At 38.8% G+C, this 23048-nt stretch overlaps 1 protein-coding gene across 3 annotated transcripts in view; it reads right to left on the bottom strand.

Annotated features, from left to right (window-relative positions):
* Ppil4 (peptidylprolyl isomerase like 4) overlaps positions 1–7729 on the bottom strand; it is a 47100-nt gene extending 39371 nt beyond the window's left edge. For all 3 annotated transcript variants that reach the window (XM_004856900.3, XM_087193578.1, XM_087193579.1), the window contains exons 1-6: positions 7548–7729; positions 2748–2815; positions 2596–2660; positions 2256–2373; positions 1195–1337; positions 355–451 (exon numbers count right to left, since the gene is read on the bottom strand). In XM_004856900.3, coding sequence (XP_004856957.1) covers positions 355–451; positions 1195–1337; positions 2256–2373; positions 2596–2660; positions 2748–2815; positions 7548–7617 — 561 coding nt within the window. In that variant the 5' untranslated portion in view covers positions 7618–7729. The remainder of the gene's footprint in view (positions 1–354; positions 452–1194; positions 1338–2255; positions 2374–2595; positions 2661–2747; positions 2816–7547) is intronic.
* Positions 7730–23048: the final 15319 nt, after the last annotated feature.

The following is a 23048-nucleotide window of genomic DNA, read 5'->3' as shown; positions in this document are numbered from 1 at the left end:
TTTAGCTCAGTGGGTCCGGTACCTGCCTCAAAAGCGCAAGGTTCCAAGTTCGATCCCAGGTACCAAAAAAAAAAAAAGATATCTGGGAAAACAGTATGTGCTGTTCCACAGAGAAATGTCTGGATTCTAGCCTGACTCCAAAGTATCCCCAGTTGAAAAGTTCTCTCACACGATGATAGTTTAGTTTGGTTTTGAAGCTATTCACTTAACTAGAGTTAGGTGGTAAAACTTGTTCTACTATAATTGATCAAGCAAGATAATCACTATGAAGAAGTAAGTTATAGTAACTACAAGCTAAGTCATTACAAGTTGTTAATATACATGTACATTCAATTAGAAGAAGACTTTACTTACATCTAATTGTTCTCGTGTGGGTTCTGGTGATCGATCAGGAATTAATAAATCAGGAGGGTCATCAAATGGATCATCTAAAATCACTGTATGATTTATCCTTACAAAATAAATCCATGTCAAATATTAAATTTATTTCAGAATCCATATTTTATTTTCCTGTATTATAAAATATAAGTATCCCTAATGCCAAAAAAAAACCTGCAAATGCACATAGATATTACTAATCTACAGTATACTTTTACGAGTATTACCGTTGTTTAATATTATAACTTTCCATTATCTTAAGATATAAATGTCTGAATCTTAGTACTTTTGACAAACTTCTCAATAATCTGCATTTCAAAAACTAAAACATTAATAATTTCTCCCAACATAAGCAATTACAAATAATTAGTACAAGTATAAAATAAAATATTTTTATAGAGATTATCATCTTGTATTAATTCACTTTTCTTTTTTTTTTTTTTTTGAGAGAGAAGGTCTCACTATGTAGTTCAGGCTGGCCTTGAACTCACTATGTTGCCCAGGCTGGCCTCATACTCAAAGCAATTCAACTGCCTCCACTTTCCAAGAGGTGGGATTATAGGTGGGTACCCCCACACTCGGCTTAATTCACATTTTAGAATTCTTCAGAAACTAGTCCTATGCATACCAGTCTCATCCATGACACTACATATCAAAACCACACTATTGCGGCCAGGGAGTTAGCTCAGTGGCAGCACGCCTGCCTCTCAAGTGCAAGGTCCTGAGTTAGATACCCGGTACCGGAAAAAAAAATTTTTTTAAAACCACAGTATTAAGACATTCTAGTACATGCAAGATAGTAAATTGTAATCACACCTGATATCTTGATATGGTACAAAATCCTTGTCAACAAAGGTCTCATTAATTTTCTTAATTATGTCCATGCCTTCTGTCACCTCACCAAACACTGTATGAACACCATCAAGGTAATCTAGATTTTCTCCTGTAGTAATAAGAAACTATACAAAGAGACACATAATACTGTAAATATTAAAAATATATACAACTTTGCCAGGGATTTAGCTCAATAGCACCATGCCTGCCTCTTAAGTGCAAAGTCCTGAGTTCGATCCCTGGTACCACCAAAAAAAAAAATACAACTCTAAAATCACTGATAAACTGGTAAGAAATACACAAAAGCAAGACTCTACATTTATTTGCCAATTCTTACATACTTGTTACTAGGATTAAATAAAATCACAGACTTTATATATAAAAAACCAACACGTACAGATATTCCTGATTGTTTAAAACACTTGGGCAAATCATGGCCCAGGTTCCTCAGACAGAGTGGAAAAAGCACCTACCCTAACAGAGCTGTTGTGAGGATTACACAACACAATGAATTTAAGGTACTCAATATAATGTTTTAAAATAAGTAGTAAATATTTAAAAGTAAACAGTCCACAGATGAGAACAGTATACTCCTAAGTAGTGAGATTGTACTTAGTAATATTTTCTTCTTTGCCTTTTTCTGTATTTTCTAATTTCCTCACAATGGGCTTGGCTTACATTTACAAGAAAATCAAGTGTAGGGCCGGGGATTTAGCTCAGTGGTTCTGCTGCCTGCCTCGAAAGCGCAAGGACCTGAGTTTGATCCCTGGTACCAAAAAAAAAAAAAAGAAAATCATGTGTTTTGTTTCATTGTATAGTGCTGGGGATTGAACCTAGGGCCTTGCACACAGTAAAGCACATATTCTACCTCTGAGCTACACCCCCAGACCTATAATGCTTTTAAATATAGAAAAAAGTACAATTTTTTTCCTCCTAAAAATATCTTTGACTACATTTTCTCATTACTACATAATTAAAAAGAAAACTTTGTAGGTTCCTTCCAGTGCTTCATTTATAAACAAAGCTTACACCCATTTTCTAACCTGAGATCCATGCTGATCACTTCCATTGTTCACCATGGACACCGTGCCTTTCTTCTTGTGCTTAATTCTGGGCACCTTTTCCGCCTCAAAAAAGCTTGCCTGATCTCCATACAGCTGACTGAAATTACAGTAAGGTTATAAAACATAGGTACTCTCAAAATACAGAAGTATTGTAATATACAGTTTAGCAACTATTTATAGAAATATTACTTTGATTCAAAATATCTCATTTTTGATACAAACATTTAGGGAGCTGGGGGAAAACCCCAGTTGAAATGTATTTTAAAATGATAAACCATAGGAGTTCTATTTTTCTTCAATTAAAAATAAAAGAACTTACCCAAAAATAGACTCTCCTCCACGGCCAGTACCCGTAGGATCACCGGTTTGTATGATAAAATCCCTCTATAATATACAGAATTCTTTATTAATTCACAGAATTTGCTAGATGGTTCTAAAAACAAACGACATAACTAATATCTACCAACTCACCTGTACGTTGTGAATAAGGCAGTAATTGTAATATTTTATTTTGCACAACTTCAGGAAATTCAAGCAAGCTGAAAGAAAGTAAACACTAAATTTATTATAGTAATCTACAAATTCAATTTTAAACAAGCAAAAGCAGTTAGTATAATTTAATCTCTAAATTATTAAAAGAGAAGCAAAAAATAGTCAAATGTATAAAGCCATTAAAAATGGAATGACGAGTTCGATCCCCGGCACCAAAAAAAACCCAGGGAATGAGCCTTTAAAAAGGCAACATTTTAAATTATCTGTTTATTTTCTTTATCTTATGACTTTTAGAACATCTGGACTTATGCAGAAAATTGGTTATTTATCTTCATGAGATAAGCAATCATTTGATGGCTTGGCTTTATTAAGTGAAAAAAGGACAATTAAAGAGGGCACTATGATAGGAAAAGACCTAGCAGAATATATGAAAATGGGTACACATTATATAAATTAAATCAAACATCTAGGGACAATTTTTTTACAATGATTAAAAAGTAAATCACAAAAATCCATAATTAGGGGTCAGTGCTGGGGATTGAACCCAAGGCCTTTGCACTGAGTTACATCCTCAGATTTATTTTTATTTTTTATTTTGAGGTCTCACTGAGTTACTAACTTGTCTAGGCTGGAATTTGAAATTTCAATTCTCCTGCCTCAGCCTCCCTGAGTGCTGGGATTACAGGTATGCACCACAATGCCCAGCAAAAATCTGTATTTACTGAAAACAAGCTTTCTCATATAAATTCATTCACTTAATTCACAAACATTTACTGTGTACATTCCAGATGCTTGGCAGTGCCATCACAAATCCCATAAGCCATGGTCTTTGGCCTCTACTGATTCACACACTGACTTAAGGCATGAAGTTAGGAGCCAGACAGTAAGATAGATGAGGCAGTCATCTATCTATCTTAGTTCCTCATCTTAGTCCCCTCAAGGAACTTTTATTAAACTAGGTTACTTACAACTGAACATAAACAGTTACAATAGGTATATCTAATGATACCATTTGTGCCACTTAAGTAGTAAAATGGTAAAAAGTAGTTTTTGAAGTGCCACAAGAGTTCAAAAGAATGCTTCCAGCTGAGGGAAATTAGGAGACCTCATGGAAGCCTACAGTAAACATCAGAAGAATTGGACTGTATCAAATTATCACAAAGTTCACCATAAATATGTTCAGTTTTATGTCATTTAAAAATAAATAAATATATATATATATATATTTTTAAAAGGCGACATTATACATATATATTGTCCAGGGATTTAGCTCAGTGGCATTGCGCCTGCCTCACAAGCGCAAGGTCCTGAGTTCAATCCCTGGTATGGGTGGGATATATATATATATATATATATATATATATATATATATATAAACAATTGGATAGAGAGGAAGCAAAAAGTGATTTCATGTTGGAAATTTATTATGAAAAAAACTGGAAGTAAAAATTTAAGTGTTTTTTGAGGGAGGGGATGTCCAAAAGACCAGTCTTTCTGTAATACTCTAGCATTACAGAGTAATAATGAAAAGGCTGGAAAGATGAGGGCCAAGCGGTTGTGAAGTCTTGAATATCTAGCTTTTAGTTATGTTTCTTGAGTATATTTCTGGGCTCACTGTTAAACAGGAGTAGTCCTTTTTGGACCTAGGCAGTGTTCATCAATGGCTGCCAAAATGTGTAGATGAAAAACTGATGGAAGCACTTAGAAAGTAGACAAGGCTTGAACTCACTTACCAATTATAACATGACAAACACAGCAACTCAGACATCAAATGCCTCCTAAACATGAAGCATCCACAAGGGTACCTACCTTATATGAAATATTCTTGCCCCAAACACTAAACCTGACTTTGACCAAGGCTCTAAATCTAAGTAGCAATTATTAGGAAATGGAGAGGTTGAAGGAATATATTAAAAGACATAAAAAGGAAATAATTACCCAAATCTGAAACCAGAGAAATTCTAGAAGGCAAAGACCTGGATTCTTTCCCAAAAAAATTTTAAGGAAAAAAAGAGGAGGAGGGTATAGATTAAAAGATAGGCATGGTGGTGCACAACTGTAATCCCAGCACTTGGGAGGCTGAAGCGGGAGGACTGCCACAAGTTCAAGGCCATCTTGGGCTAGTGAGTTCAAGGGCAGCCCAAATTACATAGTGAGATCCTGTCTCAGAAAGACAAAAAAGGAGAGATTTGAGAAATGTCCACTAATATATAGACCTCGATGAGATTATAATTTAAATTACCAACTTTTAAGTGTTTATGTTCCATAACAGGAACTTTTAAATGATACTAAGGAATTATTGTTAATTTTTTTTTGGTACCTGGGATATTGTTAATTTTTTAAGATGTGATAATGACTTGTGTTTTTGTTTCCATTTTTGTTTTTTTGGTATGGGGGATCGAACTCAAGGTCTTGTGTTTGCCAGGCAGGCACGGCACCACTGAGCTACATCCCTAGCCTTTGTGTTTCTTTTTTTAAAGTCATTATTTTTTATAGAAACATAATGAACTAATCTCAGATTCTAAAAATCCAGTGGTAGTGAAGGTATTATAATTGAAACCAGGAATGAGGGGTGTAACTCAAGTGGTAGAGTGCCTAACTAGCTACCAAGAATGTCTGAGATCCTGGGTTCAATTCCCAGCATAAGTACAGGAATGGAGGGAGAGAAGGAAGAAGGAAGGAAGGGAAGAAGAAAGGAAGAAAGAGATGAAGGTAGGAAGGAGGGAAGGAGGGAGGGAAGGAAGGAGGGAAGGAGGGAAGGAGGGAAGGAGGGAAGGAAGGAGGGAAGGAGGGAAGGAGGGAAGGAAGGAAGGAAAGAAGGAAGGAAGGAAGGAAGGAAGGAAGGAAGGAAGGAAGGAAGGCAGGCAGGCAGGCAGGCAGGCAGGCAAGCAGGCTGGCTGGCTGGCTATGTGTTGGCAACCATAAAATGAAGATGGTCGTGGGTACGTGAAAATTACAGTACATGATTTTCTCTACCTTAGTATATTTTTTATTTTCTATAATAAAATTAAAAAGGAGAGGATAATAAGTCTAGATATGTTATTATTCATTGGTAAGTAGGTAAAAATATAAGGAATTTCCAATCATATGCTTACAAATATGTACACATACAGTAGACATGTTTTTGGTGGTCCATGCTATCTGTAAAGTCACTGTGTATTAGGTGAGACAAATCCTATCTCTCCTTTAGTTTTTCACAACTCTGGGGCAGGAGGCCTACTCACTTTTGAAGGTGCTACTCTACATGGAGAGAGTGTCAAAGGAGCTCAAAGGAAAGCAAAATCAAAAGAAAAAAATACAATTTCCTAAAACATTCTTTAAACCCCAAATTGAGCTACTCATAAAGCCAAGTTTACCTCAATAAATAAGGCAATTATTTTACTTAAGCCAGTTTGAGACTGGTTTCTATCACTTGCACAGAATCCTACTATAACATCTTTCTGTGCATCAGAACCTCTAGAATGTGCCCTCAAAATGGCAGAGGTTGTACTCAATACTCAAGATACAGGGATAATTAAGGTACAGCTCCTGCTCTCAATGAAGTGCATTCTTGTGAGGAGGCAAGACTTGGAAGTAATTCCAGGACAAAAAGTAAATTTTATAATTAAATAAATGTTATGTGATTCACCGAAACAACCTGAGAAAAGAAATAGATCAAACTCTTGAAGGGACCATTGCCCAGGAGAGATCATGCTTGATCTGAGACCAAAATAAGTAGGAAGTTGGTCAGGACAAGAATGGAAAGGAATTGGGGGGGGGGGGGGCGCAGAGAAATAGCCAAGAATGGCAAAGATTATCTGACAGCATGAAGTGCTTTTGGGGAATGGAGACTGGCTGAGTGTGGGAGAAAGTGTATTGTGGGAAAAGGTGCCACTCACTGTACAGTACAGCTTGTTTCATCCTCTCTAATGGACTCCATTCCATGGGGGCAGGATCCTTATCATAACTAATCCTAGTTCTCCAACTGAAACATTCTCTACCTGCTGCCTACTAGCTTCCCAAAGCAGCGCTATTCTTCAATCCTGCTTTTAATCCTTCAAAGGTTGGTCATCTGCAGGGTACAGAAGACTATTCGTCACTTACCACTCCTTCCAGCCACACCACCTAGTGTTTCCAAAAAATTCCAAGTAAACTGCTAATAAAGCCCTCATTCCCATTCATCTTTGAAAGAGCTAGCTCGTGTTCTACAGTCTGGTTGCTTCCCTTCTCCCCACGTCCTCCTCTTGTTTCCATAGCAATTCACACACTCTTCTACTACAATACTTACAAAGCTAAAACGGGCTCCCTCCTTGACCACTCCTACAGTGTAAAACAAGACCTTGAAGGACAAGACGCCTGGAACAGGGCTTAACTTCCTGCTCTGCAGGCTCTGTCCACACCTGCGGACACCTCCTCTTTCAGGCGGGATGAGATGTTCACACTCGCTGAGTAAAGCACACTTTACCAGCTTTCTTCAATATTTAACTGATTGCACACCGAGTAGCTTTTGATGTGGTCACAAGTAAATAAAGCACAGCAAAGCTGCAGAAGCTACTGGTATTGCTTATGCATCCCCCATCAGACACACACCCCTAAAGCAATTAAAGACTGCAGCGCCCTCCATCCGACTGGTCAACGCAAAATAGGGGAGAAGGGCGGCTCAGGAACGAAATCGCACAAAAACTTTCCTAACCACGGCCCATTAAGAGCAGGCCCGTGGTGGGTACCCGAAGCTCCACCCCGTGCCGCCGAGGGCGGCCCAGACAGGAAACGGGCTAGCGAGCCGGGCGCGGGCCTCACCTCGCGGCCGCTCCTCTGTGTACAAGTCGATGACGACATCGCCCAAAGTGGTCTCCAGCAGAACCGCCATGGCGCCTACTCCTCCTCAGCACTGTCCCCGAGAGTGGGAAGGGAAGGAGGTGACGGGCTTAACCCGGCGGCGTCTACGCCGAGCGTCACCTGGGCGCGACCCCTGTTGCGTCATCTCCTGGCGCCGCTGCCCCCGCTTCCGGCCGTTTATGGCAGCTGCTGTCAACGCCTGGACGCCCTGCTGACTAGAGGTGTTGTTGATCCTACCTGGGCGCGGGCCTTTTGAAAATCCTGGTCGGCCTACCGTGACTTGCACGGAAGACTGTCGCTCAGGGCCGCCATATAAGATTTTTATACATTTATACATTTTTTGTGTCCAAATCCAGAGCAGGGCGGCCCACCAGGCGGTCCATTTTTTTTTTAAATCCACCAGAGTGCACCTTCGGCACGTCCTTCCACACCTTCTTTTGGAGAGGAGTCCCGGCGCTTCCTCGTCAGTCTGTAGCTGTAAGTCAGAAACGTCAGGTCCCTGGGTTGCGCGAGGTCCTGGCTTCAGTCCCCAGTACCCCCGCAAAAAGTTCCTCAGGCCTGACACGCGCTATGTGCTTACCGGAAAGGTGATTAACCCAAGAATTTTTTTTCCTGCTGTTCATGGCTAGAGCAGGGGCTACACCTATTGTAGCATCACGTGACGAGTTCTTTGTGTCAGAGGCTTCAGCCCCAAACCTCTACCGGCGTTATAAATACTGTTAACTTACAAGACTTACAAGTTATTTTGCCTTCTATTGGGGTTTTAGGCCCTGATAACATTTTTCTGTGCAAAGTTTATTCCCTGTTGTTCCCTTTTATACCATTTTATACATATGAAAATCTGGTATGTGTACGCTCCTGAGATGGATAGGCAGGAGACAAGGAAAAATCTTAATTTTAAAATTGAATTTAAAACTGCAGCTTCAAGACTCAAAGATTACAATGCCATTTTCCCTTCCGGGAAACTCCTCCAACCAGTTCCTACAAAATCCAAAGGGTCTTAAAGATACAATAAGCCTGTAAATCAGGCCCAAGCCTTTTATCTGTAAATTAAGTCTGCTTTTTTCCCCATATTAGAGATTCAATTAAGTTGGTAGCATATCTGAACTTCAAAAACATTCAAATAGCTTGCACTGAAATCTAGCCCAGGCCCCGAGTGGTGGCGCCCACCTGTGATCCCAGCACTTGGTAGGCTGAGGCAGGAGGATCTCTTAGCATTGGAGGCCAGCCTAAACTACATAGTGAGACACTGTCTCAAAAAAAAAAAAAACCCAGAAAAGAAAAGAAAAAGGAACTTACCCCACTAAAACAGGTAGGCTAAAAGTAGGAATACACCTCCTAGATCACCAGTCTTGAGAACAGCCCCCAAGACCACATAAATAGACCCAATTCCAGACCATAATGCTCACCCCTTCCTCCCTACCTCTCCTTCTCATTCGCTCTTTTTTCTCTGAATTTGTAATTCTGTAACTGCCTGATTAAACCTGTGTATGCCTCTCAGTGACTGTCCTGCAGTTTTTCTCTATGGCTTGAGTAGGCAAACCTACAACCTACCATGTGTATGGAGTGACTTGAAGTCCCCATCTCCTCTTTGAGGGACCTGCTCAGATTCCATCTCATGACACTATGACACATAACCCTATCTAAGACAAAGAAAAATGAGTTGTTTATTTTTTTAAGGTAAAATGAAGAAGGTTAATAAGTCATTTTGAAACATTATCAGAAAGATTAAGGAGGGTGGTGTCAGTGTAACAGAACAAGTAGTTGCTAGAAAGACACTTTCTAGAAGTATTCATTGGGTAAAGCCATGCAAGGGTTAAAATATTCAGAGAGTCCTTGAAATTTTCTTAATATGATGTGTTCCTAAGAACTCTTCCTTTATGATCTTCCAATCCCATTTTGTTAAGGTTTGACATAAATGACTTGTTTTAATTCGAACAGCTTTCACCCTTGTAATCTCCAACAATTTTTTATCTGTTAGCCAAAGTTATAATAGCTGACAGACCTCACATGATCCTCTCCTGCCCCATCTTGTCCTCTCTCCTATTCCCCCGAAGTCACACTAGTTTTGTTGTTGTTGTTTTTATTTTGGGGTTTTATTGTTTTGTTTTTGCAGTTGCCTGAATGCTTCTGACATACTTCTGCCTCAGGACCATTTCATTTGCTGCCTCTAGTTAAGACCCTCTTCCTCCAGTTATTTAGATCGTTTTGTTTTTCCCTCAGGTGCTTTGCTCATAGGTTGTCCACTCAAGGAGAACTTCCCTTATTACCATAATTAAAATTAACCCCATATACATACACATCTATTTTTCTGCATACTCCAGCTTTTTGTCCATAGTACTTTTCACTATCTAGGATGCTAGTTAGGAATTTATTTGTTTTTATTTGTTCATTGTAACTAGAATGTATACTCCAGGATTATTAACTTTATTTGGTTTACTCCTATACCTAGTGCCTCTGAAAGCTTGGCACACAATAAGTAAATAAATATTTATTGAATAAGGGGGTATTGACAATTAAAGGAGTGCATATTCAAATGATTATAGTGGAAATACAAAATGGGATTGCCACATTAGAAAACAGATTGGCAGTTTCTTCCAAAGTAACCATAGCCTTACCATACTGTTATGGTTTGGAAATTGTTTGTCCCCAAAGGTTCATGAACTGGCAGTGTGGCCCGCATTTTAATGGTATTGAGAAGAGGTACCAAGGGAGAGGTATCTAGGTCATGGGGATACTGCCCTTGAAAGGGGTTAATGCCATCTTGTGGGAGAGAGTGAGGTCTCTGGACTGGATAAGGTACTGTGCAATTGGGTTATTATAAAGCGGGTCAGCCTCCCATGTCTCTCTTCCACATGGGTGCTCTCTCTGCGCGCACCACTTCCCTTTCTACTACTTTGCCAAAATATGAACAATATGTGGCCCTAGCAAGAAGCTGACCAGATGCTGGTGCCATCTCTTGAGCCTCCAGAACTGTGAGCTAAATAAATCTCTTTATAAATTACCAGGTCAGCTGGGTGTAGTGGCACCTGCCTCTAGGGCCAACTACTTGGGAGACTGAGGCTGGAATATAGTAAGCTCAAAGTCAAGCTAGGCAAAATAGTAAAAACCCATCAAAAAAAATACCATTCTCAGGTATCCTGTTATAGCAATACAAAACAAACTAAGACACATACTATCAGCAATTAAGCTCCTAGCTATTTATCCAAATGAGTTGAAAATGTATATCCACACAAAAATCTTCACACAAATGTTTACATTCACTTTATTCACAATTGCCAAAATGGAAGCAAGAAAGATGTCCTTCAATAGGCTAATGAATAAACAGTGTGCTACACCCATCCAATGTAATACTATTCAACATTAAATGAAGGAATTCAAGTGTGGTGGTGCATGCATATAAACCCAGCTACTCAAGAGGCTGAGACAGGAGGACCACAAGTTCGAGGTCAGTGTAGACAAATTAACAAGACCTTGTCTCAAAATAAAAAGAGCTGAGGATGTAGTTCAGTAGTAAATTGCCCCACGTTCATTCCCTAGTACCACACGCACATGCACACACAAAGAGGGGGCCAGAAGAGGGTGTGTCGCAATGGTAGAATGTGTGCTAAGCATATGAAGCCCTGGGTTCAATCCCTAACACACACAAAATAAATAAACAAATAAATAAATAAATGAGCTTTCAAGCCACAGATTTGGAGGAAACAAACACATATTGCTAAGTGAAAGAAGCCAATTTGAGGAGAGTACATAGTGTATGATTCCAACTATATGACATTCTGGAAAAGGCAACACTATATACACTTAGTAAAAAGTGATTGGGCTGGGGATGTAGCTCCATAGCCTAACATGCATAATGTCTGGAGTTTGATCACCAGCACTACAAAAAAATGAGTGGTTGTTAAAATTCTAGAAGCAGAGAAGGGACAAATAGATGGAACACATTAAATCTTTAGGGCAGTGAACCTATTCTATATGATATTATAATGGTGACTAAATAACATTACACATTTCCAAAGCCCATGAAACTATAACAGAGCAAATTCTAATGCTAACTATGAACTTTTAGCTCATAATAGTGTATCAGTATTGGTTCATTGATCGTGAAAAAAAAACCAGTCCGACATTAATGGAATATGTTAATAATAGGGATAGGGCCAGGGATTTAGCTCAGTGGTTTTGCCACCTGCTGTGCAAGTGCAAGGACCCGAGTTCGATCCCCAGTACCAAAAAATAATAATAATAATAATAGGGAAAGCTGGAGAGTAGAGAGATTGTATGGCAACTCTCTATACTTTCTAATATTCTCTAGACCTAAAACTGCTTTTAAAAATGGACTGTAGGCCAAGCATGGTGGTACAATACTATAAAACTAGGACTCAGGAGGCTAAGGAAGGATTGCCATAAATTCAAGGCCAGCTTGGGTTACTTAGTGAGTTCAAGGCCAGCCTTAACTGTGAGACGAGAACCTGTCTCCAAAAAAAAAAATGGAGTGTATTTATAAAGAAAAACAAGGATTTGCCATTTTCACTTAAATGAGTCAGAAGATTAGTTCTAAACTTTAAAATTTACATATGTACTACTTAAAATACTTTATAGTTTTATGGTTACAGTAACCTTCCACTCCTATTCTTACCCCCACTCAATAAAATAACCCTACTGTAGCTGACATTTTCATAAATTTCTGATTTTTAAAATACTTATATTTTACTATGTAATACTGAATGATGTTTTACCAAAGATGACCAAATTTTAAAATTATTGGCATTTTTCAATCTCATCTGATCTTTTACAATGATGCTATTTCCAAAATACAATGGTTGATATGTATAAAGTCCGGGCTGGCTTTGAGCTTACTGTGGAACCTAAACTGGCCTTGAACTTGAGATACTCCTGCTCAGCCTCCCAAGTGCTGGAATTACATATATGCGACCACACCCAGCTTTAAGTCTTAATGTCAAAACAGAAAGAGATATTTAATGATGAGAAAATAAGGCAACATGGGAATTCCATTCAGTGAACAATAAAAATTCAGTGTTGAATTGAGCATGGTGGCACACACCTGTAGATCCAGCTGTTCAGGAGGCTGAGGCTGGAGGATCATTTGAGCCCACCAGTTCAAGATTAATCTGGGCAACATAACAAGACCTTGTCTCTAAAACAAGTGTTAATAAGAAATACACAAATAGGATAATTTTTGTAATCTAGGAAGTAATTGTCAAGAACTGTGAAGCGGGCTGGGGATTTAGCTCAGTGGTTGAGTTGTTTTTGATTGTTTGCTTGTTCTGCTGTACTAGGAATTTAATCCAGGACCTATGCACTGAACTACATATACACCCCTTTTTTATTCTTTTCATTCTGAAACAGGGTCTTGCTAAATTGCTCAAACATTTAATCCTCCTGCTTCAGCCTCCCAAAGTTCTGGGATTACACTGTGTACCACTATGCCCAGCTACCACTATGCGCAGTTTGAGATATTATCTTATTTTCAAACTAAAAATAGCCTACTGGAGTCTCATAGATCCTAGTAGAAGATAGGAAACTTCTGAGTCAGAGACAACAGATACATTAATTATTCACAATAAAAGAAGCTACATATTTATATAAGTTCTATTGTACCAAAGATCCATGCAAGCTTTATGAAAGGCCCAGATGACACCTGCATACTCAGTGAGTCAATGAATTGTACTATAGAAGAAACCTGAGCTAAGAAACTGAACCCCCCCCCCCCCCCGGTCGTTTTAGCTAGGGTCTCATTCTGTGCTGGCTGGCCTCAAACTCCTAGGCTTAAGTGATTCTCTCACCCTAGCCTACTCAGACACCATGACTGGGTCTGAATCTTTTATAATGAGAATAAACATGTCTGTTCTTTGCTCCGAAGGAAGATCACTATTTCCTAGCATTGTTTGGTGTGTGTGTATGTGTGTGTGTGTGTGTGTCCTTTGAAAAAATACTCTGAAACAAAGGGCAGCCATTACTTTCCTCATAAGATACTCAGAAACACTAGTGATCCACAGAGAATTATCTTCCTCAACCATTTTTTCCTAGAAATCTTTGAAAACTGAAACAGTTCTATTTGTTCTACTTGATAGCTTGATATTTATTTACGTAACTCAAATCTTTCCCCTATATAATCTTAAACTATAAAACTACAGACAGCATTAAAGAGTAATATTTGGGAAAGAATCTGCCCCCATGGAGAGCAGACTGAACTTTCCCCTGTGGCATTCACTCACTGACCAACTCCACACACCAGGACTCTGTACCCTTGCTGCAGCCACCTGCCAGCTCTGAGTTTTGTTTCCTCATGGCACAGGGTAGCTGAGGCACCAACAGATGAACTGACCTGATCATGGACAAGGCCAATACTTGGATAGAGAAAGAAAGACCTGGAGACTTGGCAGCTCCAGGGAGAAATAACAGACTGGTCCAGTGCTAACCTCAAGTAAAGCCTACAGCTATTGTAAACTACAAAAATAATGTGAGCTTTTACTCTGAAAGTGACTACTTCACACCAGGGTTCAGTTGGAGAAGAAACCCAGTGTAGCACTCACTATATTACCAGATAGTGTTTAATCAGGCACCATTTTGAAAAGGGGTTGTTTATTTGTTTATTGAGCCACAGACAACTACAGAACAGCTCTATTTTACAGTTACAAATTTTACCCTTCCACAGTGATGGGGTGAGAGACAGCCATGAGAGACATTCACAGAGAGGGTATAGAATAAAAATAGATTCCCTGAGAAGTTTAAGCTCAGGCTAAGAATACAGGCTCCAGGGTCTATAGTAAGAAACCACCAAGTGTAGTTTTCGGTGCAGCAAGTATTATTTTCAGAAGTGAGTAAAGTGAAGGTGTTAAGTCTAGTAGTCTGCTTGAACTCCTACACCTGATCTTAGCCAAAAGGCTGAGAAGCAATAGTCTGCTTGAACTCCTACCCTTCTGCCCACATCCAGCAGAGACCAGTGGTCTGATTGCTTTCCCCATCTACCAATGTGAGCAAGGACACGCCTCTACTTGGACAGTTGCCACAGTCTGTGTCTGGACAGAACAGGATCTGTCTGGAGCAGAGAGGGCACCTCAGAAATCCACAGGCCATAAAGCCAAATGGAGAAAATCATGATTTGCTAGATTCCAAGACTGCAGATGCTGGAAATAAATCCTTCACTCAAAAACATAGAGGGATTTTTTTTTTTTACTCAATTTTTTTCTTTCTTTTTCCTTCATTGGTTTTTGGGAGTTTGGAGTTATGACAGTTAACTGTCAATTTGAGTAAGCAATGCTCAACTAAATTGGATCAGCATAGTCTAGGTGTGGCTAAAGGGACTTACTGAAGACAGAAGACCCACCCTAGGTGTGCACTCACTAACCAATAGGCTTGTTGCCTGAATGGAATAAAAGGGAAATGAAAAAGGAAGGCTTCTCTCTTCTGAGGAGTTACAGTCTTCACCTTCACCTTGGACGTCATCTTCTGGCTTCTAGTTCAGATTCTTTAACCTTCTGGAATAGACCTTTCAGCCTCCTGATAAGGACTTGCACAGGACACTACAGTGAGCACCAGACCTTCGACCTTAGCCCATTTATACTCTTCCACACCTCATTCTGCAAGTGACCACTGTAAACCTACCTTGTAAATCCTTATATATCTGTATATCTTGCATTAAATCTGTTTCCCTCCTGACCACTGACTGATAGAAAGTTTTTTCTCTTCTTTTCTTTTCCTTTTTTTCTCTTCTTTTCTTTTCCTTTTTTTCTCTTTTTAATTCCTTTTTATTTTCCTTTATTTTACTGTTTTTTCTTCTTCATTTGTCTCCATTACTTTTATCTGTTAGTTTTCTTTTACTCTGCAGTAGGAACCTTTACCTTACTTATATCTCCTCATTCTTATCTTCTACTGATTAGATTTTCAAATTCTACTTTTTTTCATTCTCTGGTTCATTCTCTGTTCTATTACTGTTTAATAGTATTCTATTGTTAGCAGAAATATAGTTGCTACATTTAGTAGATATTTACTGTGTGTCAATATTTGGTTTGTCTTAGTATTTACATTATAATTATACTCTATTTTCTATGGTTAAAGGTGGCACATTCCTGGTACTTAGTGTATGTCAATATCCAGTTTGTGTTTGACAATATTGCTATTGCTGATTTTATTGTTATTGCCAAGATGGCACAGTTAGTGCTATCAATTGGTTTTCTCTGTATGCCAATATTTGGATTGCCTTATGTTATTAACAATACTGCAGCTCACTCCTGGAGAATTGTGTAGTAGACAAAACAAATTGCAGCCTCTCCTCACAAATAAACAGAGGTGGTTGGATCCAGGGACAGAGGGAAAGGCCTATAGTTAGCCATGCCCAGAATGCACCACTGAAAAATGGACATTAACTAAAGAGGCATCCTCAAAGTATGCTATACTTAATTATATCACTAAATATAAAATATTCTACTGTCATAGAAAAAAAGAAATTTTATGATGGTTATATAGTTTATGCTTATCTCTATTTTATTGTACCTTGTGTTTCTAATGTTATAAATATTTAAGTATGCTTAGTGGCTTGTATATAGTTTCATAGGTAAGAAGTGATCTATATCATTCACAATTCTACCAAATGTAAATGCCAAAATTGATTTAGTCTGGAAAAGATTAATTTCCTGGTCTACATGTCCATCAACAGATGAATGGATGATGAAAATATGATATTTATACACAATGGAGTACTACTCAGGAATAAAGAAGGATAAATATGAGTCACTTATAGGAAAATGGATGCACTTTGATACCATGATGCTTAGTGAAATAAATCAGACATATAAGCTTAAATATCATAGTTTCTCTTATATGAGAAACTCAAGGTATAAATAATTCTGCGAAGCAGGCACCATGGTGCATACCTGTAATCTCAGTGCTTGGGAGGTTGAAGCAGGAGGATCATTATGAGTTTGATCATCATGAGGCTAGCCTGGGTCACATAGCAAGTTCAAGGCAAGCCTGGAATATATAATAAGATTCTATCTCAAAAAACAGGAAAAAATTTAATGAGCAAAATAAAAGTATAAAACATGAAGACAGACCATTTGCAAGTGGGAAAGGGATCTACAGATGGAAGGAGGGAAGAGAAGGGAGGGTAAGAGAATGGAAATTAAAAAGAATTAAGATGTGATATGTACATGTCCCAACTAGCCAAGATGAATGTATTCATTATGCATTGCAAACATGTACTAATATGTTTTTACAGCAGATGAAAATTTTAGAAAGTAAACCAATCTAATTTTAAACAAAAATAATTTTGGGGGGGGTACTGGGGATCGAACTCAGGTCCTTGTGCTTGCAAGGCAGGCAGCAGAACCACTGAACTAAATCCCCAGCCCCACAAAAATAAATTTTTATTGCTTAGCAAATATTAATATCATCAAACATCAGGACCAATTTCTCTTATGTTAATATCATATACCTTTTCTGAACAAATATGTTTGAATGTTCATAATCCTACTAAAGTGTGATCCTAATGTTGCATTAAATGAGCTATCTTCTACCTAACTCTATGCATAAAACACATGTATTTAATCCATATGTTAACATATGGTTCAGAAGTATTAATGTGTTGGATAAGTCCAGTATGATTGCCTTTATTCACCTTCCAGACTTTCCCTGCCTTATCCTCTTATATCCTATGAAATCTGGTGAACTAACAACCTAGTCACTGCTGTCTTCACATTTAAAATGATATATCTATTGATAACAGTGGCAGTTTCAAGTGGCTTGAGAGAAGATTTTGGTTGTCTGGAAAGTAGGACATTCTGTTCATTCTGGATAGTCTTTAATTTGCTCCTTAATTTGACTGTCCTTGTCAAGTATTCTGTCTTTGTTGTAATTATATTATTGACCTTTTAAGTAGATATTGGTCTGGTGTTTTCAAATGTTAAGTTTATAGCCATATGCAGTGGTGCACACCTGTAATCCCAGGTACTTGGGAAGCTGAGGCAAAGAGGCCAGCCTGAGCAATTCAGTGAGACTCTCTCTCAAAATATAAATTTTAAATGGCCATGTAGTCGAGTGTGATCCTAGCACTCGGGAGGCTGTGGCAGGAGTATCACCATGAGTTCAGGGCCAGCCCAGACTACATTGTGAGTTTGCAGCCAGCCTGGACTATATAGCAAGACCCTGTATCAAAAAAACACAAATAAATAAATAATAAAAAATAAAATAAAATGGCCATGGATGTAGCTCAGTAGTAGAGCACTTGCCTAGCATGTGCAAGGCCCTAGGTTCAATCTCTATTGTCTGCAAAAACAAAAAATATAAAATATAGGCTTATTATTACTGAAGTATAGTGAAACCAACAAACCACGAGAGAATTACCACTGAAAAGAAAGCCTGTTAGTGTAGCTTCCAAAAGGTGGAGGTACAGAACACTCTGCAAGGCACATGGGGAGAGCACCCAAGTCAGAAAGTAGAGGAAATGAGGAGAAAGCATGAGGAGGAGCCTCTGGGAAACCTGGAAAAATTGGAAAATCTGTCTATTGGAGCATGAAAACCAGACAGAGAAGGTTGTTCAGAGTATGGGTTTTGGGTTATATATATGTAAAAGTGCATTCCCAGGGAAGTAGCCTAAAATATCTAGGTTAATTAATCTCTCCAGGATCAGCAAGGCTCCAGATGCCAGAGTATCAAGAATACAGAAAATACTATGAATGCATATGAATATTGTTAACCATAATTTTAGTAAAAAAGTGGAGTAGAGGATGATAAAATGAGGGTCTAGTGGATTAAATGAATCAAATTGTGACTCAAAAGAAGAAAATCTACTTCTAAGAGAGAAATCCACTAAGTAGAGGAAACATATCCTAACACTTTGCCTCTACTTGCACATGGAGTTATCTTCCTTTCCTAAAAACAAGTCTTAAAAGGTCCATTGTAATTTAAGATCTTTAAGATGGAGAGTACTATTCTAAGGATGGAAAGATACAAGGTAGAAATCAAGATTTTATTACCTGGGCAAGGGATTTAGCTCAGTGGTTCAGGCGCCTGCCTCGCAAGCGCAAGGTCCCGAGTTTGATCTCCAGTACCAAAAAAAAATAAACAAAAAATAAGATTTTATTACCTACAGGTCTTGGGGGTTATGCAGCATATCTGCGGGGAGAGAAGAGGAGGATCAGAGATCATGTGGAAAGAGAGAAAGAAAGGGGGCAATGGCCCAATGGGACCAGGACAATGTTCATACAGGTTTCCCATGGGAAGTTTTATTTTAATTTTTTTATTTTTATTTTTTTTCCATGGGGAGTTTTAATTGGTGGGTTTAAAGCAAGCAGGAATGAGTTCTAGGAGGTCACGTAGTATCTGAAAGGTAGTCACTGTGGCATATCTCCATAGTAGATTAGCTCTGGATAAAAGAGAAGTGTTTTGTAACAGAAGTGTAGTGACTCACTCTGTCTCAGAAATTAGAACCAGATACAAATCATTTCCCAGATTTCCCTCTGGTGTCAAGTCGGTTTTGAATTGCCAAAAAAGTTGAATTCAAAGTTTGATTGTGGGAATGATGAAAATAACAATGCAATCAGTCCTAAAGAGGGAAATATGTCAAGATTTGGGGCCTGGGATATTGTTTAATGGGAGAATAAAGATGTATTTTATATATCTTACATACTGTGTTTTTCTATGCTACTAGAATCTTTTTAGGATATTTTCTCCTTAAATGTAAGATTATCTTGAAATAGAAAAAAGTATCTAATGTGCACAGAACTACACTGAGTTGCTATGTTAGGTGAACTCTTTTGAATGGCTTTATGATCAAAGAAATTAAGCTGAAATAAACTGACTCAAAAGAAGAGCAAAGCACATACTATATTAACATTGATGCATTTATTTCTCATGTAAGCAACTGCCAAGTTAATTCTGTTTTACAGATTAATGTGAAGGTCAGGTGTACCAAGCTGCAGAGGACCATAATATTGACTATGCCCAAAACAAGCTGTGAAGAATTAACCCCACAATTGGCTTGTTTATAGAAGTGAGGCCGTCTGAAGCCTATGTGCCAAGTTCAGAGTAACTCACACCCAAATTCCATTCCCACAACTAAAACCTTCTGACTAGAAGGACAATGTTCTAATTACAACTTTATATTTTGTCTATTTTATTCCTAATTTGAAAATGCTTTGTCTTGTCCTTAATGAGCCTTGTTTACATTAATTTCCATAGAAACTGCACATAGCTTGCCTTTACCCCAATTAATTGCCAACAAGTCAGTGCGTGGGACTGGCCAGTGCCTTTGTTGGCTGCATTGGCGTTGGTTATCCTGACACCCTGCTTTCTCTCTCTTAGTTCTATCTCTCTTTTTTTGTACCAGGGAATCGAACTTGGAAACTTGCGCTTGTGAGGCAGGCGGCAGAACCACTGAGCTAAATCCCTGGCCCCTCTTAGTTCTATCTCTTAGTGTTTTTATTTCTCAGACCTGTGTCACAGACTGGGTAGGTAGGTACTGAAACCTAACTGCAGTGGTCTCCAGTACCAAGCTGAATCTTCTAAAGTATGACAAGTGAGTGGAAACTTGTAACAAAATGTATTTAAAGTTTTGTTATAATTCATCACAATTGTGGTATAATGGTGTTTTTCAAATTAGGGACATTTTAATATGAAATTTCATAGTGCTTATGCATGCGTATAGCAAGACAATGGCATAAAGAGAACCATTCATACAAAATAGTAAAATTGTTCTTTATCAATTAATACTATTAACTACTTAGCCATTGTTTGTCTAATTTATTCTTACTGAAGGTCTACTTTAACTGGCTCTGTGCTTTAAGCTTGGCTACTCCCTTCCTGGAGCTCACAACTAGCTGAGCAGACACTTGAAGAAGAAAGGCCTGTCAGGTGATGTGAAGAGCTCTGTTGGAAAGACTCATCTTCCCCTAATACCTTTTCATGTATATATACTTTAGGACTTTATACATATATTATCAATTTAAATTCTACAGATCCACATGTCTTGATTTCTAACCGATTATTACATCTTGTATCTAGATGTCCTCCCAAAGCCTCATGTGGTCATAGGTGGGGCTTTTCAGAGGTGGCTGGAACTAGGGTGTGTGATGCTGGGATTGTGCCCCACCCTGGGTGTGAGTGCTACCCACCCAAGGTACAGAAAGAGGGCTGCTGCCATCACTTGCTGCTTACTGCCTTCTGCCTGCCTTGCATTGCCATGGACTGTTTCTCCTCTGCAGTGCCCTTCTGCCATGCCACCTTACCTTGGACCCAGTCAACTATAGACTGAAACCTCTACAAACTGTGAGCTACCTTTGTTGGGTATTTTGTCTCAGCAATGAGAAAAGTAACTAAGACACCAATAGATTCATTTTTAATTCCCAGAAGTCTGAATCAGGGAAAAGGCCAATGTTTGCAGATAAACATCAAATGTGAGTTTGCAGAAACCATATACAAGTTAACATTGATCCACAGTTTCTCAGAGTAGGCAAGCTGTTGAATTAACTTTTGGCCAAACCTTTTATAGCTCATTCTAGTGAAAAAAGAACACATGTGGTATTGGTGGGGTTGAGTGAAGAAAAAGGGACTCAAGACAGAGGGATTTGGTTTTCTTTCTTTTCTTTTTTTTTTTTCTTTCCTTCCTTCCTTCTTACTTTTTTTTAGATAGCATCTCACTATGTATCCCAGGCTGGCCTCAAACTCGCAGCAATCCTCCTGCCTCAGCCTCCCAAGTGCTGGAATTACAAGCATGCAGTTGGTTTCCTTTCTCATGTCACAAGTTTTATTTTGGGCTAGGGATATGGCTCAGTGGTAGAGTACTTACCTAGGATGTGTAAATCCTTAGATTAGGTCCCTAGCACTGAAAAAAAGTTTTATTTTAAAGAAAGACTAAACACATTTTTATTCTGCCTGAACATCCATGTTTCCAAAATTTTCCTCAATATGCAATATTGTTAATATGAAACCCTTGAATTTCTTTGTACTCTCTGCTTTAGAGGGTTTCAGAAAATTAAAAATAAAAAATTGAAAAGTGGAAAACATTTCTACACTTTCATTTCATACATTAGGAAACTAACTAGAAAGGTACCCATAGGCCAGGGGTAATGACTTCCAGTTGAGAGTGTTGATCCCATGCTGCCTCCCATGGTGAGCTGAATGTCAAACATTTAATGTGTGGTTGGTGTTGCACCCAGTGAGAAAGAACCAACCAGAGACCGATATTAAATCCACACAGGAGTTTATTACCAGCCAGGACCCGAGCCGAGCATCAGACTTGAGCCCTGACTTGGGGGAGATTAACATGTTATACACCTTTGAGGCCAGCAGTTTCTAGCCCCCCTCCCCCTATGGGATAGAACTAGCAAAGCAAGCGAAAGGTACAGAAGCCCTGCTGTTAGAACATTTGTAAAACAATAGTTGATTAATTGTTATTTCTAAAGAGACTTTCTAAGGGGAGGAGGTTTTTAAGCCTCCTTCTGAGTTCATCTAAAGGGCAGGCAGGTAGGTCAAGCAGCAATATGGAGTCTGTCTTGCTAACTAGGGTCTTTCAGTTGGTTCAGTGGTTGGTTAGATGTTGAATGTTTAATGACAAGGTTGGTCCTTAATCTTGGCTACACACACACACACACACACACACACACACACACACACGCATAAAATCACCTGGGAACTTTAAAACACTGGTACCCCAGCCACAGCCCTGACTCAGTAAATCAGAGACTCAGGTGCCCAGGCAGACCTCAGTATTTTTTAAAGCTACCCTGGTGATTCTCATGTGGAGTCAAGGGTGGAAACCACCAATTTAATTAATAAAAAATTCTCCTTTAAATATGAAATGTTTCATTAATGTATAATAGTGTTCTGAAGTATTACCACTGTTTACATTTTGCAGAGCTCATCAGATGGTGTCCAAAGAGATCCCCAAAAAAGATATGGGGACTTCAGTGTACCCCATAGAATAGATTTGTAAATTTTCCTCACTGAAAATCAGTTCAGAATCTGTCCATGTGAAGCACAGACTGATTTATTAGGCTGCTGTAGGCAGGTTTATTAGTTAGAAAGTATGAGAGAATTGGGAAAGAACTCCAGCTTTAGCAGCTGGAGGAGGTTGATTCTGATGAAGGGGTTTAGACCTGCCTTCTTGCAAAAGAACTGGGCCAGCTTTTATGGCTTAAATGAGGCAGGCAAGGGTCTGGTGGATCATCATTTCAGCTCTGGAGGAATCTTTATTGTTTGAGGGGCCATTCAGTTCCAGAGATAATTGGGTTTTTTTGGCAGGGGGCTCTCAGTTCCTGTCATGGGGTACTTACTATTACTTGGGGAGGTTATCTTACCCAGGGGTAGTTTGTCAGGCTCTTCTTTTCCTGGAATCTGAGGTAATTATAGGTTTGGAGACTTCTAGGCACTCTTTGTGGAGACAGATATCTAGAACTGGATAGTTGTAAAAGGTGGCATCTAGAGAGTCTGCAAATCCTAAAATTT

This window comes from Heterocephalus glaber, unplaced genomic scaffold (assembly GCF_053883595.1).
Source record: "Heterocephalus glaber isolate CG9 unplaced genomic scaffold, H.glaber_assembly_v1.0 deba00001593, whole genome shotgun sequence".
NCBI lineage: Eukaryota > Metazoa > Chordata > Mammalia > Rodentia > Bathyergidae > Heterocephalus > Heterocephalus glaber.
Note: the sequence above shows the minus strand (reverse complement) of the source record. Positions and strands in the feature narration are given on the sequence as shown.